Genomic DNA, 16,974 nt, shown 5'->3' on the forward strand with positions numbered 1-16,974 from the left:
CACATCTCTAGGAAAAGCAGGCCAGGGCTGACTGCAGCCAGACCCTGCTATGCTCTTCCTCTAGGGGGCAGCACTAACCACCTCAGTTATTACACACCATAAAGAGACTTTTTCCTAAGAGAAATGTCACCCTGAAGCCAGAACACAAGCCTGCCTTTCTTCCTCCACCTCCTCCATTCCCATCCCCATTTCATGTTCCCCCACAGAAATTCACTCAAGTCAGGAACAAAAAGCCAACTATTTATTTACACTGTGGTCTGTACATTACAGTTCCTTGGAAGGTGCCCACGCTGAAAGCCTGTTTCAGGACAGAACAGGCTGGAGGCAAACAGTTCAGGGCCTGGGATTCACCCCTCTCCCCTCCCTGGGGTCTAAAGTGGAAGTTCCTTTCCAATCCCAAAGCTAAGGCCATTTGCAATTACTGGCTTCTGGGGCAAAGCCCCAGATGGAATTCCTGGAAAATCAGAACCTATCGCTGGTAGCTTCTTCCACCTGGGCCCCAGTAGGCCCAGCCCCAGAGCGCGAAGAGCTGAAGTTGGGAGCCAGCAGGCTGTGTGTCCTCGGCACACGCTGTCCTGTCCTGTCCAGGTCCTGACATCAGTCTGGTGAGTAACGGCACTCTGGTCTGAGCACCAGCAGACAAGGGAGGGCTGGACAGGTGATAAGAGTAGGCAGGGACAGTAGCAAATGACTTCCTTCAGCACACACGGGGATTGGGGGAAGACACCAGACACAGTGGCCCTAAACCCAAATGTATTGCAGAGCACTGGAAACCACATGGCTGGGGCTTCCTCCAGAAGAGCCATGCATGGGGTCTGGCAGACCTGTAACCCCCTGCTGGGGCCAGTGCCGGGTTAAAGGTGATGTCTTCTATAAATATCCACACCCACACAGACGAGGCTTGTGGAAGAAGCTGGCCTACACAAAGCTACCCTTGTCTGGGACGCAGAGCTTCTAAACTAGCTGCAGGTACACAGGGACTAAGTGTTCCCTGTGCTTAAGACTGTAACAAAAGATCCTGTACAAAAGTTACCAAGTCAACAGAGGCTGGGGGACCTATGGGGAAGCAGGGTCTGCCAACCGGCCTCAGTGGAGGCACAAGGCTGCACACATGAGTACACACAGGACTGGGGAGATGGGGAAGGGGGTGTACAAAAGGGGGCAGTGGATAACAGAATTCTGTGTGGTCCACAAGGGAAAAAAGGCACAAGGACCCCAAACCATGCAGACAAAACCCAGCCTGTGCAGAACAGGAAAGCAGATGGCCCCAGCAAGAGGCAGAGCCATCAGAGAGGTGGCATGGGATGTTGCCCCACCAAGCTGGTACCTCTGGGGTAGACATCCCTACATTACAGTCACAATGGGAAGAGGAGCCCACAAGGACAGTACATCAAAGATACCCAGCTCCTGGTGAATAGGGTGACAAAGGCTGTCACCTTGCTATGCTTTCAGAAACAAAGCCTTCTAGAAGTGGCTGTTTTCTTAGCTGGGCAGCTGAGATGGCAGAACCACGAGCTGTCCTGCCCTGAAGGTAGGGCAGGCTGGCCCCACCTTCCCCAACATATCCATTGCATGCACCGTCAAGACAGGAGGCAGGACAGGGAGGTCCTGCCAAGATTTGGCCACTCGTAACTTGAGGCCCCTTGGTGAACACGTTAGTGGTACCAACCTGAGGAGCCGCCAGAGGCAAGTCCTTGGACCCCAGTAAGGGTAGAAGGAAAGACTGGGAAGAAGGGGCAGCGTTGAAGCCCTAAGGAGCTTCACCTAACTTCTACAGAGTCACTGGGTATCTGTTGGGATGGCCTGGTGACTACCCTAAACCTTTCCCAGGTCCCATCAGCCATGTCTACATAAGTGGAAATTTGCCAATGCCTCAAGGAGGAATTCCCCCTGTTTCTGGGGGCCTTGCTGAAGAGCCTGCAGATCCCCTACAGAGCCCAGTGTGTAACAACATCCCCTGGACCACTGGAACCAGCACGATCACAGATCATAGGAGTATCACCCAGAGCCTCCACGGCGTGAACTGGGTGACTTGACACTGACAGAAGCAACTGGGACACCCTCACTGCAGACAGAACATGGACAAAGCCACGGAGGCAAGAGGCCACTGCACCTGACGCTGCTGTCCAGGCCCAGCTCTCAGCTCATTACCTGCCCCCACTTTGCAATGGGCTCGACAGCTGGCACCTGTTTCCTGTGACTCTGGGCATCCCAGGCAGGGAGCCACTAGGGGATACAGATGTCCAGGCTAGTGAGGGCAGCTGGACTCTCTCCTGGGGCATAATTACCCAAAGCCGTCCACCTTCCATCACCTCAGTCTAAGACAAGCTTCTCAAACAGCCCTGCTCAAGCCTGCGGACATTCACGTGGTTTCTCTACTTGAGCTGCCCATGAACAGCACGGGAAGAGCGACGCACATACAGGTGCTGGGCCACCCATGCTGCCCACGCCGCCAGCCACAGAGGGACTTGGGGTGGGTCCTATCATCAGCTTTCACGCAGCCAGGGACTAAGCCCCGTACCAGGCACTCTGCCCCTGTACCACACTCCCAAGCCCTCCACATCAGATGTTTTTTCAGAACTTCCTCGGGTGACTCCAGCACACAGCCAAACTGGCGAACCCAGTCTCGAGTCCTGGTGTTCTGCTTGGTTCTTGAGCTTTGTGTTTTTGGCGTGTCAAAAATAAAATTTTAAAAAGGAATTTCTTCTGTAGAATCTCAAGGAAAGCTACCAGTTCAAAATAAAACCCAGCTAATTCTGAGCTAAAAGGAAACAGACACAGGGACACATCAGTTCACTCTGTTTGGCTTCTGATGGAACACAAGGACGCTGAGCGTCACATAAAAAGAGCATCTGCTGCCCCGTCCCAGACTCCTCGGATCCTGGCACGTCACTGCTGACCCTTCCCCTAGGGAGTCGTCTGATCTGGCAAAAGCAATACCCCGGCAGAGGGCACTTAGCTAAGTTAATATCACCTGGGGCATTCTTAAAGCATTCCGAGGCCCGGGCCACACCTCTAACAACTGTTAGAACACGTGAGGATCAGAATAGTAAAAAGCTCCCAAAGTACCAAGCATGGCTTGGAACATCGTGATTCTAAACGTTAAAACCACTTGTTTATCTGAAATTCAAATCTAACCAAACGGAAAGTGAGCCAGGGAGGCAGAACAGAAGTCAGACTCTCCCAACCAAGCAGAGTTCTGCGATCTCTCAAGAGTGATGTCGCGCTAGGAGCCCTGGGCTTTCAAGCCCAGAAAAACATTTTAAAAACAAACTAGGAGTGGTGACTCAGGCCTGTAAGCTCAGCGCTCTGGAGGCTAAGGCAAGAGGCCTACCATGATTCCAGGGCAGTCAGAGCTACTGTGTAAGACCCTGTCTCCAAAATAAAACAAAAACCCACTGCCACCACTACAAGAAACAACACATATGCTCTTAGGCCAAGTTAACAAGTTTTCTCAAGTATATTCTGGCTGAGGTGTGTGAGGCCTGGAAGCCAGTCCTGCCCTCAGAAGTCAACTTCCAGAGGCCTACAGAAAGGGTCCACGTCCATGGGGGCCTCCAAACTTGGCATTTTCTCAGGGAGCCCATTCTTGCAGCCCAACAATGTGGGCCAAGGCTGTGTGTTGCCTTGACAGAAGTTCCTTCTTCCTCTGTTCCACTGTGACACTGGCCTCTGGCCTCTCTGGAAACTTACACACCAGTGAAACTGGAGGCCCATACAATTTCAAGTACAAAGCAGCCCCCACAGACCAGGACCGACACTCACTTGGCCTCTGCCCCGCTCCTGCCAGCACGACACCTGGATCAACCTTCCTACTGACACATCCTCAAGTCTCCCTACCTACCCCTTCTCTCTCTTCCTAGACCCAGGGAATGCTCACGGAGACCTGCACCTTTAAGATCAAGCCTTCCTGTCTTCCTGGTGTGGCTCACCCAGGCAGCCCAGGGCAAGGCAACCCACCCGCCATCTACACAACACAAGACAACTCTGTGCACACAATTAAAACAGATCTGCAGAGCTAAGGGCAGCACAGTGAGGGGGCTGAAAGGCCACAGCCCTGCCTCTGTCCCTTCTTTACCCCCCACTGACCCCCTGCTGCTCACTAGCCTCCCCAACATCTCCAGACCTTCCTTTCTATTACATAAGATGTGCTCAAGAAAACAAGCAAGAGGGGAAGACTTAAGACCGTCCATGTTTATCTGCACTGGGGAAGAGGAAGCCGAACACAAACCATATAAACTGAGATGAACTGCAACAGTCCAGGTACAGCATCTACGCCCAGATGCCTCAACAAAAGATCACATTCGTAAAAAAAAAAATCTGGGCGGGAGGGAATGCCCACCACGTATTCACAGCACAGAAGACTAAAGTTCCCCCAGTTCTCCATTGGACCTCCTAGCAGCAGAGCCTGCTCTCTAGTGGGGGTCCAGGTTCAGGTGTGCCTGAGAGCTGCAAGAAGGGGTGTGGCTACCTCTCCCTCCGCCCCCCCCCACGCCTGCCCTCCCCAAGGCGCATCTGTAAGCTGTTAAGACACAGCCACGGGAACACGTGTCTCCCAGGCAATCACTCCCTTTGGCCCCCAGTGTTAACACCTGCCTTGGGCACTCCACCCTTCTTCTTGGCCTTCCTTCCACCCCCGAGTGAATGCTGTGAATATTTCCTGTCTTCAAAACAAACTGAAGCCAAACCAGACAGGGGAGGTAGGAAAGCAAGGCTGGGAAGGACATGGAAAACTACGAAGGCATGGACAGTGCACACCAGCTGTAGACCTGAGTCCATTGGACCCCGTTTACCTGCACCCCAGAGGGCTACCCACAAACACCCCTTCCTCCTCTGAGCTTAAAAAACCTGGATTTGAAAGGTAGCCCGAAAGGCTGGCAAGGACACCAAATTCTGGAGAATGTAACAATTTTGTCCCCACTCTGGGGGGGACGGGGGACGGGACGGACGACACATCTCCTGAGAGCGTCTGCTAACCCTTATCCACAGAGGTAGAATCATTTCATCAGTATGCTAAACGCGAGCTTCCAGTCCTTGCTGTAACTCCTGAGAGTCCCTCCCATAGCCAGCCCCCTCGGCGCCTCACAGAGGGACTGCAAAGTGCACACACTGCTCACCATGGGTTGTCACCCACAGCCACGGCCCCGAGCTCACTCCTCTGCCTGTGTGCGCGGTCCTGCACACACACCAGCACACACACACAGGGTGGTCAGAGGTACATTTACAGAGTGGGTGTGGGGTCCTGCCTGCATCTTCATCTTCAGGCAGGCCTACCCCTGGGTCCCAGGTCCAATGGCCGCTCTGCAGCCAGCCCTGGCTCAGTGTTTGATCTCCAGGATGGAGGGGTTATGGTCCAGTATAGCCAGGATAATCTTGTCCATGTACTGTCTCAGTCGGAAGTTGATCTCCTCCTGCTCCTTCAGGGCCTCCATTAGCTGAAGGGAATGAGAAAGGTGGGTTAGAGGCTGGGTCCAGGCTGGGCTTACGGTGGGCCAATGACCAATGACAGAGGGGCCCGGGTCAGCCTGAAGGTCATCAGTATCAATGACCTGAAGAGGGGCTAACACATGGGGAAATCTTCATAAAGACTGGGAACACTGGCTGGATGTACTTATAATCAGGGCTAATGGGCACAGGCCCCAGGTCCAGAAGATGCCTGGGGCTGCTAGTCTTTCCTCTGTCCAGAATAGTGCCTCCTCACTCCAGCCCTGCCTTATTCAGTGGCTCTCACCATGACATTTAGGTGCAGCCAAACTGCTGTCCCAACCCTATAGAGTTGCCTGCTCTCCTAGATCTCCCTGAGGCCGGAGGTTGGCCCTTAGCTCTGAATCTCAGATGGAGGCAAGATTCGGGTACACAAGGTCTGTTTCACACTTAAATGCAGCTGAGTGTTTTGTATTTGAGGCAGAAAAGATGGCCTATAGTGTTGGGAGCTGGGCCCCTTTCCTGCCACTAACTCTGGTTATTTCTACATGTCACAGGGAAGTGTTTATGAAGCTGCACGCTAAGAGACCAGGTAAACGTGCAAAAGCAGATGTTGAAGAAATTCTGGCTACCATCCAGGTGGGTTAAGTCCAGGAGGATGTCTGACTTGAGCTCCACTCAAGGAAAGAGGTCGAAGCCCCTCCGCGCGCTGTCTCCTGCTCAGCTGCGCCATTACTGTGAGCAGGAAGCGGAGGACTATTGCGGCCAGGCCTTAGCCTACCTTTCAGATCCTCTGTAGCCTGGGGTTCATGGTCCCAGCAGATGGGGGTTAGGGACAGGACCCACAGAATGGAGACCAGACACCAGTGTGAGCGTCCAAGGGGATGAAGGGAAAGGCTACCTCATCGCGAGATGCTGTGTCGATTTCTGCAGCCAGAGACTGGGCTTTGGTCTGGGTGGCAAAGAGGTTCTTGGCCTCATATAGGCTGAGGCTCAGGATCTGTCCATTCAAGTCATCGTTCTGATCCCGCAGTTTGTGATTCTCCTGTGGGAGCAGAGCAAGAGCACACGAGCTAAGGGAAGCACCTGGAGCCACGGAACCCAGCGCTCCCTGTCTGTGTCCTCAGGCCACCAGGATCCTCCCTCAGAGCGCCACTGCTAGGTCAGCAGGCCTACAGGCCACACAGCCTAGCAGGGCCACAGAAAACTGAGGCCTGGCCCAGAGGTGTGGCATGCCACAGTCCTCAGTTAGAAGGGGAATTGCAGCCCTGCTTGGGAGAACCAGGAAGGCAGAAGTCTTTCCCCTCTTGGGTCCTATGGGGAGGCACTATCCACCAGCTGCTCGGCCTGCAGTCCGGGACCTGGCTGAAGGGCGTGCCATTCTGGATTCTCTGCAGGAAGGACAGTTGGTTTTCCTGGCTCCTCCTACAGCCTTAGTGGTAGCTGTTTCAAGACACACTGAAGGCAGCAGACATAGGTGCCCCCTCCAGTTCTTGCCTATAGCTCACCACAGGGACCTGGGAGCCCCTCCTGGGTGGGTGATAGGCTAGTTGTACTCAGAAGATGGCCACTAGGGCCTCTGCCTGGGTGAAGGAGCTCAGGTGTGATCCATGCCCAGACTCTGGCCCATAGGTCTGCCTGAGTTTGGGTTTCACTCCCTTCTTGAGCCACTGCCCCTTCCGGATTCCACACTTAACCCAGGCTGCAACAACACAGTTTGGGGACACTATGAGAAGCAGAATACAAGCTTAGGTCCTGTCTGCCAGAGCCTCAGCTCAGCCAAGCCTGAACCTGCAGCTTGGGGATGGTTTCCTCATCCCAACACCCAGGACAGGACAGGGACCTAAAAGCCCAAGGACCATTTACTGTAGCCAGAGGTAAGCAGCTTGCAGAGTGTGGGATGGGATGACGGGCTCCGGCAATCAGGCTGCTGAGAAGAGCAGACAGGAGGTGAGCTGCTCCTCATGGCTCCCTCCCTGTGACTTCCAAACAGAGGCCCACATGGCTAACTCGGTCGCTCTTCAAAGCCCCTGGACAGTGGCTCTGCGGCCTACCTGCTTCAGACGCTTCACCTCGTGCTCGAGTTCCACCTCTCGCGCTCTGGCGTTGAACTCGCCAAGGCCGGATGAGCTGCGGCCCCTACCTGGCCGCTCACAGTCCAGCTTGTACATCTGCAGGTGTTCCAGCTCCCTCCGCAAGTCCTCAATGAGCTGTGAGGGAGAGAAGCCTGTCGGCTGCAGCAGAGACAGCGAGGGGAGCCCTAGGAACCCGACCCGTGACTCACCTCCTGCGTCGCTTCCCGCTCCTTCTGGAACTCCAGGCGGTTCTGCCGCAGCTTGTCCATCATGCGCTTGTAGAGGTCCATCTCGTCCTTGAGGCGTAGGCTGGTGTCCTCCAGACGGTCAGACATGCGCTGCCGTTCCTAGAGTCAGGCAGACCTCGTCAGGGCGAGCATTTCCAGAGGGCCCTAACGCTCTGGAGGACCTTGGTGTGGCAAATGGCCGGGCAGAGCAGCCACCTTGCGGGGATGCCCTCAAAGAACATTCTAGAAACATAGCAGGAAATGCCCTAGGAAATGTCCCAGATGTTTTTTCAGTGGTGTTAGGCAGAGCCTGAGAAGAAGCTGTTAGCCCAAACACCATCTTCCAAAAAAAAAAATCCACAATATAAAGCATTTACAATATATAATACAGATTATATTTCACTGTAGAAAACTTGAAATTTTGTATATTCAGAAAGTCATTATTCACGTTTCCTTCCTTTTTAATTTAAAAACTTTTTGTTTAAGACAAAACTCTCATATACCCTAGGTTAGCCTAAAAGCTCCTGACGTAGCAAACAATGACCCCGAACTCTTGCCATTCTTGCCTTCACCGCCCCAGGGCTAGGATTGACAGGTGTGTGCCACCACACCCTGCATTTCCTTTTCCTCTGAAGTGAAACACTTTAGTATTCCAGAGACTATGACCAAAAGGCCCTCTCTGACCACCATCTCTCCAGGAGTACCCCATCATCTCGTCCCCCCCCCCAGGAGCCCGCCCCCGAGCCCGCCCCCCTCCCCGCCCACCTCATCCAGTTTCTCCGTCTGTGACTTCAGTCGAGCCACCGTTGTTCTCAGATCAGTATTTTCTTCTTCTAACTGCTGCACCCTGGGAAAGAAAAACGACGCAGAGCTGAGGAGCCAGAGTGGAACCGACTACAGAGAAGGCAGCCAGTCTCTGCTTCCAGAAGAAAGAAACTACCAACTGGGAGAAAGACTGAGACAAAGTAAATATCTCACGGGATAACTCAGGTACAGCGTCCAAAATGTTCCAAAACCCAAAACTTTGTGGCAACATGATGATGCCACAAACCAAAATCCCATATTATCGCAAAACTGTTTCATGTATAAAATTATTAGCCAAGAGTGATGGAGCACGCCTTAATCCCAGCACTAACTCGGGAGGCAGAGGGAGGTGGGTCTTTGTTGATTTGGAGAACAGACTGGTTTACATAGCAAGTTCCAGACCGGCCAGAGTTACGTGATGAGGCTATCGCAATATATATATAAAATATTATACATTATTTATTACGTTTTTATATATAAATTTGTATGTAATTACTTTTAGGCTATAAGTTACTTTTTAATTTTGTATGTGTATACAGTATGTGTGCATGGTCCTGTATGTGTGTGTACACATGCCACATTGCAAATGTCAAGGGTCACCTTTACATTGTTTGAGATAGGATCTGTTGTTGGTTTTGCCAGGCCAGCTAGCCCTCCAACTTCTGAGAGTTCTCCTATCTCTGCTGCAGAACACTGGGATTACGAAAACACACCGCTGTGTTTGGTTTTATGTGGGTTCAGGGGATTCAAATTCTTCTGTGGCAAGCACTTTACCCACTGAGCATCTCCCCAGTCCCATAAGCTGTTTTAGAAACAAAGGAGTGTGGGGCTGAGGGTGGCACACTCCTTTAATTCCAGCACTCAGGAGGCAGACACTAAGTCTGAGGCCAGCCTGGTCTACAGAGTAAGCCCCAGAACAGCCATGGTTACACAGAGAAACCCTGTCTCAAAAAACCAAGAAAGGAGAGGGGAGGGGAGGAAAGAAAGAGAAAAGAATTTCATATTTAGATAGGGTCCTATCTCCAAGATATGTATATATGAATATGTATTTCAAAATCTAAAAATTTATGAAATCTGATCTCCACACACATGCATACATGTGAACACACATATGCACACACAAAAGATCCTTCAGCCGGGCGGTGGTGGCGCACGCCTTTAATCCCAGCACTCGGGAGGCAGAGGCAGGCGGATCTCTGTGAGTTCGAGGCCAGCCTGGTCTACAAGAGCTAGTTCCAGGACAGGAACCAAAAGCTACAGAGAAACCCTGTCTCGAAAAATCAAAAAAAAAAAAAAAAAAAAAAAAAGATCCTTCATGAAACAATGGGGAAGCGGGTTTCCTCTAGGTGGAGGAGCAGTCCTCCTATGTCTGGTATAGCCGGGCTGCTTCTGCTAACATGTGCCGTCTGAAGGCTACGACCATGTCTGCTCTCTGGTCTCCATCCCCAAGCCTGTCGGGAATCCCAAGAGCTCGCTGCAGCTATCTCTGCCTCAGAGGCAATAATCCTCTCCTGGAGTATTTGTGACAGCAATCCTGCAGGGACTCCCGGGGAGGACTGCACTCAGGTGGATCCCTAGGCAGGTGAGAGGGCTCCTGGGACTGTGCGGAACTGTGTCTCATTCTTGCTCCACCCCAGGTGTTGCCCCATTCTGGAGAGGTTTTCCATGACCTTCATGAGGCCCTGGGGTACCCTAAGGAGGCCTCCAGACAAGGGCCAGAGGAGTCGGGATCTCCATGGAGCTGGCAAGCAGTAAGGAGGGGAGTATAAGCCAGTGACTGGAAGTACCATCCATGCCTCCACACGGAGCTGGGAAGGGTAGCAGTTAGACTACTCAGAACCTGATGTTCTGTGTGCCTGCTTCAGGCCCTGCCCACACGGTCTTCCTACCTCTGCCTCTCTGGTCCCAGCTACCCCTCTCTTGAGTTTGTAGTCACGAAAGCAGGGGTACTGAAGAGAAAAGTCCTTAGGACACCAGCCTCAGAGCCATATGCAAATAGTAACCTGCAGATCACAACCCCTTTGGAGGCTGTTTACCTATGTTACCTAGGATCTGACAGCAGGGGGAGCTCCAGGCCTAGACCTGGGCCCCTGCCTTCTGCTCAATGACCAGGCTCTTATGAACAGCATCCTGCCTGCTCCCTCAACAGCAGGCCTGCGCAATTTTAGTATCTGAGGCAGAAATGCTAGAGTGGTAGGCTCAGTTTACTGAAAATACGTGGAACCAGCACTACCCAAGGGCTGCCAGGGCAGCGGGGCGCAGCGGGCACAGCGGGCACAAGGCCTGGAGCCTACCTGGTGTTGAGCAGCTCCAGCTCCGTGCTCTTCTCCCGCTCCAGCTTGCAGTAGACCTCACGATGTCGTCGCGCCTCCTCCTCCAGTGCCTGCTCTGCTGTGGTCTCCTGATCCTTCACCATCTCCTCCAGCTCATGCACCCTGAGGTAGGCACAAACAACTCCAGTCAGGGCAAGCTTCACATACTCTCACCGTATTCAAGAAGGCCTACCCCACTGAAGCCCCTCATATATGGCTGTGCTGTGGGCCATGAGCTTGGCTGACAGGTAAATCAGGGACACTGTGACATCTGAGAAGTGTGTCAATCATACTCGAGGGAGAAGCAGATCCAGTGGAGACGCTCCAGAGGGGAGTGAGGCCACAACAGTGAAGCAGCAGGCCTGGCCGCAGCAACACAACGGCTCCTACGTCTTACTCTCTCTTTTCTGCTGACTTCCTGCCCAGCACCCCTCTGACGACTTAGGCATGTGGCTGTAAGAAATCCAGAGCCAGGTAAAGGCCAGGTCCCCTGGAGTCATAGCCCAAGCCTGACTATTGAAAGCCTACAGTTGTCCAACTGCTCACAGTCCGTCCACCAGGCTGAGCTGGGGCATACGAAAAGGCTATGGGTGTGGGACCCGGACCCAGAGAAGTCTACCAAGTTTCTTGCCCCTGTGGAAGCCAGCCAGCATGGGAGAGCATCCCTCCCAGGGACCCTGGTGTCCATCTATACCACCACCACCAGGCCACACGCAGTACCACCTGGGTCCTCCTGCCTTCCACTCCCCACCACAGGGCATGTTCCCAGGAAGGAAGCCAGGCTCTAGTCACTGTAGTCCAGTGGTTCTCAACCCTCCTAATGCTATGACCCTTTAATACAGTCCCTCATATGCTGTGGTGACCCCCACCATAAAATTATTTTGTTGCTACTTCATTACTGTAATTTTGCTATTGTCATGAATCATTAATATGCAGGAGATCTGATATGCGACCCCAAAGGGGTCGAGACCTACAGGTTAAGAACCGCTGCTCTTACGCAGCGAGAGCCACAAGTCCCGGGCTGTGCACTGAGCACAGACTCTATCGGGTCTGGAATCGAGGCTAAGTGCCTCCGAGTCAGAAAGACTGAGGCTTCTCTGCCGGCAGTGGTGACAACTCCCCCTTCCCAGAGCCACCTTCCACCAGACCTGTGCACCAGCTGCATATTCTCCTGTTTCAGCTTGCTCTTCAGGTCCCCACTGGTCAGGCTATCATTCTCCAGCTCTGTCACCTTCTTTTCTAGGAAGCTCACCTGCAGCGTGCGGGGTAAAACATTAGAAAAGGCGTCGAAGCCAGAGAACTGACAATCTAGGAAAGCTCGTGACAAATATCCCCAAGTGAACGAGGCTAAAAGAGCAGTCACATCTGGAGAGGAGGGGGTGTGTGATCAGGGCCCTTCCCCACCCTGAGTGCCCAAGTGGATCCAGGGTCCACCCCCGCTCATCCCAGGAAGGCACAGAGGGCCCCAGGGCTCACCTTCTCCGTGATGTCATTGTCGCAGGAGTCAATGCTGTCCCGGAACAGGTCCTCGGTGCTGCCGTTACTGCTGCTGAAGTTACTGTTGTGCATGAGCTGCCTGTGGGGGCGGAGGGCACCTGTCTGCCAAGTCTGCCAGAGTCTGGGGCCCCAACTCAGGCTATGGGCTGGGTGAGTATTTGGTACCGGGGCTGCCAAGAAGGAGGTCACAGGAGGAACGCTCCACCTGACCTTCCCACCCAGATGACAGTCTACTCTAAGGATGGTGGACAGAGCATTCCCCAAGCCCAGGTCCTCTGTGGAAGGGAAGGCACCAACAGCCATGGGCTGGACTATGGTCCTCAGGGCACCCGAGAAAAGCCACTAAAGCTGAAGCAGTGAGGACCTACAGATGCTGGCTCTGCAGGAAAGCAGCTGAGGATGGCCTCACGGCAGCCTGCTCGCTTGGCTAACAGCGTGCACAGGCTGAGTCTGGGCTGCCACCACGGAGCCCTGGCCCCAGGACAGCAGAAGTGAAGGTGGAAAGCACCCAGCTCCTTGTCGCCCAGGAGGGTCTTACCGTCCGAAAGCTGTACTTGAGATCTTCCGGTTGGGGCTAGAGAAAGAGGGGACACAGTCACTGAGAAGGTGGACACTGGGTACCGAGGGGCACCGTTCATTGGTGTGGTGTCAATGTGCCGCCGTGAACGCCCAGCCCTGCTCGGACACCCACATACCTGCCCACACAGAGTCTGCCTTGCTAGCCCTGCCTCTCTGGGCTGCGGCCTCACCTGTTGGCCTTTAGGTTTTTCAGCCGGGCCTCCAGGTCATTCAGCAGGTTGATCTTCTTGCAGCACTGAGAGCAGTATACGTCCAGCAGCTCGCTGTTGTAGGCGTGGCGCATCTTCCTTGGGGTCTGCCCCGCACTGCACCGGAGGAGAGGGTGTCACTCTACGCTGCTGGCAGGCTGTGCCCTGCCCGTCCTGCTGCGCTTGCTCTATCTACTTCCTCTATCTATTTCTACTTTGGGATAGAGGAATGGAAATAAATCAGAGCACCCTGTTCCCACGGTTGTCAGAGAAAGCTGGGAGAAACGAGCCCAGTTAACAGATAAGGCATACTGAGAGCTAATGTCACGGGAAGGAATGACTTGGGCAGGTGAGAAGGGGCCACAGAGGGTCACTTGGAAGGCCTTTAGTATAGAGGTACTAGGAAGCACGGTGACATAGACACCCCCCAGGATCTGCAGACTCATAGACCAGTTAACTGTTTGTTCCCCAAGATAAAAGGGGAAAGGGCAAACCTGACCCCAGGATAGGAGAAGGTGGCACCCCAGATGCCAATAGAGCCACGTAGCCCTGGACAGAGGGAAGGATGATGTTTGTCTGTCTGACCCACTGGGGTGAGTCTAGACTGGTTCTGCCATTTTCCCTGGACTCCAAATGCTACCCCAGAGCAAGGGGGCCACCTGGAAGACACTGACGATCCTAGATCTGAGTAGACGTTGGTTCTGGTCTCGTCATCAGGGCAGGGGCTGCTGGGAGCACAGTCTACGTCATCCCCCTCTCCGTAGTCTTCGAACTGCTCCTCGTTGCTGATGAGAGAGGCGGTGGAGTGAGTGGAAAGGTCTGATGTGGTCATGGATGGAGTGAGGACCAGGGACCTGAGGGTCGTAAGCACCCAGTTAGTGAAGGGCAGAGAGCAGCCTGGCCCTACACACAGCGGGAGCCTGGCCAAGTCTAGATCTTTGGACCTTGAGGACCTCATCCTAAGGGGAACAGCCACATGTTCCAGAAATTTCCACCATAAGAAACAACAAAATACTGGTTATTACTTGATGATTAAGCAACAGATAGATTAAAATTGCACTATAATTATAGTTAGAGTAATAGAATTTGTACCAGTGATTCAAATTATTAAATTATAGAGTATCAAATGATTGTTGAAAGGCTTATGCAAATATTGGCAAGAAGGTAGAGAAATAAGTATCAATGATAAGTTAGACAAGCTTTGAGACTTAGTAATTAATAAACTTATTTATTTTGTGACAGGGTTTTACTATGTTGGCAATGATGGCGCAAGCCTTTAATTTTAGAACTCAGGAGACAGAGGCAAGTAGATCTTTAAAAATTTAAGACCAGCCTGGTCTACACAGAGCATTCCAGGCCAGCCAGGGCTACATAGCAACCCCCAGTCTTTAAAAAAAAAAGTGCTTAAGAGCACTGACTACTCTTCCAGAGGTCCTCAGTTCAATTCCCAGCAACCACATGGTGGCTCACAGCCATCTGTATTGAGGTCTGGTGTTCCCTTCTGGTATGCAGGCATACATGGAAGGAATGCTGTATACATAATAAATAAATAAATCTTTTTTAAAAAGTAGAAAATACAAGCAGTATCATGATAAACAGGCTTGGGTAAGGGTGCTGGCTGTTTTCTCCCATTCCACTTTTTCCAACTTTTAACTATCTCTTAATTTCTAAAAATTTATTTGTTATTACTATTAGTGTGTGCATTCATGTGTCCGTGTGCACACGTGTGCATGCAGACATCCCTGCGCAACAGCCCATGTGTGGAGTCAGGGGAAAGCAGACTCTTCCAGGCCAGCTGGCCTGCTCGATGCTCCTGACTTTCTGAAGGAGCGCTGCGGTTACAGATACACACCGCGGTTACAGATGCACACCGCCGTTATAGATGCACACCACGGTTACAGATACACACCGCGGTTACAGATGCTCACCGCGGTTACAGATGCGCACCGCGGTTACAGATGCGCACCGTGGTTACAGATGCGCACCGCGGTTACAGATGCACACTGCCGTTACAGATGCGCACCGCGGTTACAGATGCTCAAGGCTTTGTATACTAGTTCTGTACTCAGGTCATCTGTCATCTGGCAAGCACCTTCACCCACTGAGTCAGCTCTCTGGCCCGCATTATCTTTATCACAACAAGCAACAATGAGCTACCAGATGAGAATCAGCCCCCCATTTATAAGGGGCATTTCTAGCCCAAAGATGCCTACTTCTAAAGAATATCTGTCAAAGACGCCAGACTCGAGGGCAATAGTCCTCAGCCTTCCTAATCTGTGGCCCTTTAATACAGTTCCTCATGTTGTGGTGACCCCAACCATAAAATTACTTTCATTACTACTACGTAACTATAATTTTGCTACTGTTATGAATTATAATGTAAATACCTGATATGTAGGGCATCTGATATGTGACCGCTGTCAAAGGGTCATTTGACAACCCAGGGGTAGCAACCACAGATTGGGAACCACTGCTCTGGGACCTCTCATGGGTAACCCATATGATTTAGGGAAGCTTGGTTGGCTGGGGCTATCTACGAGCGGAGAGCAAAGAGAGGCTCAGCCCAGAGCCTGCCTGAGTTCATCTTCCCAGTCACAGTAAACACTCTCCTCATCCACAGATCATGACTTCCCCAGCTCAGGATCAGTGTTAGTTCCCAAAGCTTGGCTCCAGGGAACCCCGGCTTCTGTTTAAGGATGACAGCACTAAAGACAGGGTATTAAGGATTCAGTCCTTAGTTCCAACCTGCATTTTATTTATTCACACTTTGCCTCCCCTCGGGGTCCTCTGTATCTCAGGCTGAATGGCTCACAATGCTCTCTTTCCCCAATAAATGTTGGTAAAACTTCAGCAGGGCTGGGGAGATGGCAACAGGTAAGAGAACATATTGCTCGTAAGAGGAGCTAATTTCAGGCCCCAGCATTGAAAATGCCCCCCTATAGACTCACAGACGCCCTCTTTGGGCCTCTATTTATCCAACACACAGAGAAAAAATAAAATAAAATCTTTTTTCTTTTTCAAGGCAGGATTTCTCTGTAGCTTTGGAGCCTGTCCTGGAACTTGTCCTGAAACTTTTGTAGACCAGTCTGACCTTGAACTCACAGAGATCCACCTACCTCTGCCTCCCAAGTACTGGGATTAAAGGCATGTGCCACCACTGCCCAGTCTAATAAAATACTCTTAAACACACACAACTCAGGCTAAAGATGGCTCAATGGTTAAGGGCACTTGTTGATCTTGCAGGGAACTCAGGTTTGGCAGTTCACAACCAACTGTAACTCACACTCTCTTTTGCCATCTGTGGGCAACAGGCACACATGTGGTTGGTGCACATATATACATGGAGGCAAACACTCATATATACAAAAATAAATCTAAAAATACATCAGGTATGTTGGTGGCACACACCTTTAATCCCAGCACTTGGGAGACAGAGGCAGCCAGATCCTTGAACTCAAGGCCAGCCTGTTCTACAAAGTGAGTTCTAGGGCTACACAGAGAAACCCTGTATTGAAAAACCAAAAAAATAAAATGAAATAAATTTAAAAATAAATAAATAACTCTTTAATAATTAAAAACAAAACAACAACAACAAAAACCCCACAAATTCTTGGTCCCCAGCCCTGGTGATTAGTCACAGGAAACAAAAGGCCATCCACTGGCAAGTGATGGCTACCAGACCTGTGGCGATTCCTGAACCTCTGTTCCTGTGTCAGCTGGTCAGAGACACAGTTGATGCCTGCTTCAGGACCCTCTACATAGACAGTCCACTCCAAAGGGCCCCTTAATAGTATCCTGACTCTGAAAACCATGCAAGTACAAGGAGCTTGGTATTCAGAAACGCATAGGTGGTTCAATTATGGAAGTT

General features: G+C 51.8%; 1 protein-coding gene across 4 annotated transcripts in view; it reads right to left on the reverse strand.

Annotated features, from left to right (window-relative positions):
• Positions 1-219: 219 nt before the first annotated feature.
• Rab11fip4 (RAB11 family interacting protein 4) overlaps positions 220-16,974 on the reverse strand; it is a 106,665-nt gene continuing 89,910 nt past the window's right edge. For 2 of the 4 annotated variants that reach the window (XM_075991432.1, XM_075991434.1), the window contains 11 exons: positions 13,766-13,891; positions 13,089-13,223; positions 12,878-12,913; positions 12,319-12,418; positions 11,991-12,094; positions 10,825-10,965; positions 8,492-8,573; positions 7,709-7,846; positions 7,479-7,634; positions 6,326-6,469; positions 220-5,435 (listed from right to left, as the gene is read on the reverse strand). In XM_075991432.1, coding sequence (XP_075847547.1) covers positions 5,319-5,435; positions 6,326-6,469; positions 7,479-7,634; positions 7,709-7,846; positions 8,492-8,573; positions 10,825-10,965; positions 11,991-12,094; positions 12,319-12,418; positions 12,878-12,913; positions 13,089-13,223; positions 13,766-13,891 — 1,279 coding nt within the window. In that variant the 3' untranslated portion in view covers positions 220-5,318. Of the gene's footprint in view, positions 5,436-6,325; positions 6,470-7,478; positions 7,635-7,708; positions 7,847-8,491; positions 8,574-10,824; positions 10,966-11,990; positions 12,095-12,318; positions 12,419-12,877; positions 12,914-13,088; positions 13,224-13,765; positions 13,961-16,974 lie in introns of all 4 variants that reach the window. The other 2 variants (XM_075991431.1, XM_075991433.1) reach the window with 1 other exon arrangement.

The sequence above is a fragment of the Microtus pennsylvanicus genome, chromosome 11, assembly GCF_037038515.1.
Source record: "Microtus pennsylvanicus isolate mMicPen1 chromosome 11, mMicPen1.hap1, whole genome shotgun sequence".
Taxonomy (NCBI): Eukaryota; Metazoa; Chordata; class Mammalia; order Rodentia; family Cricetidae; genus Microtus; species Microtus pennsylvanicus.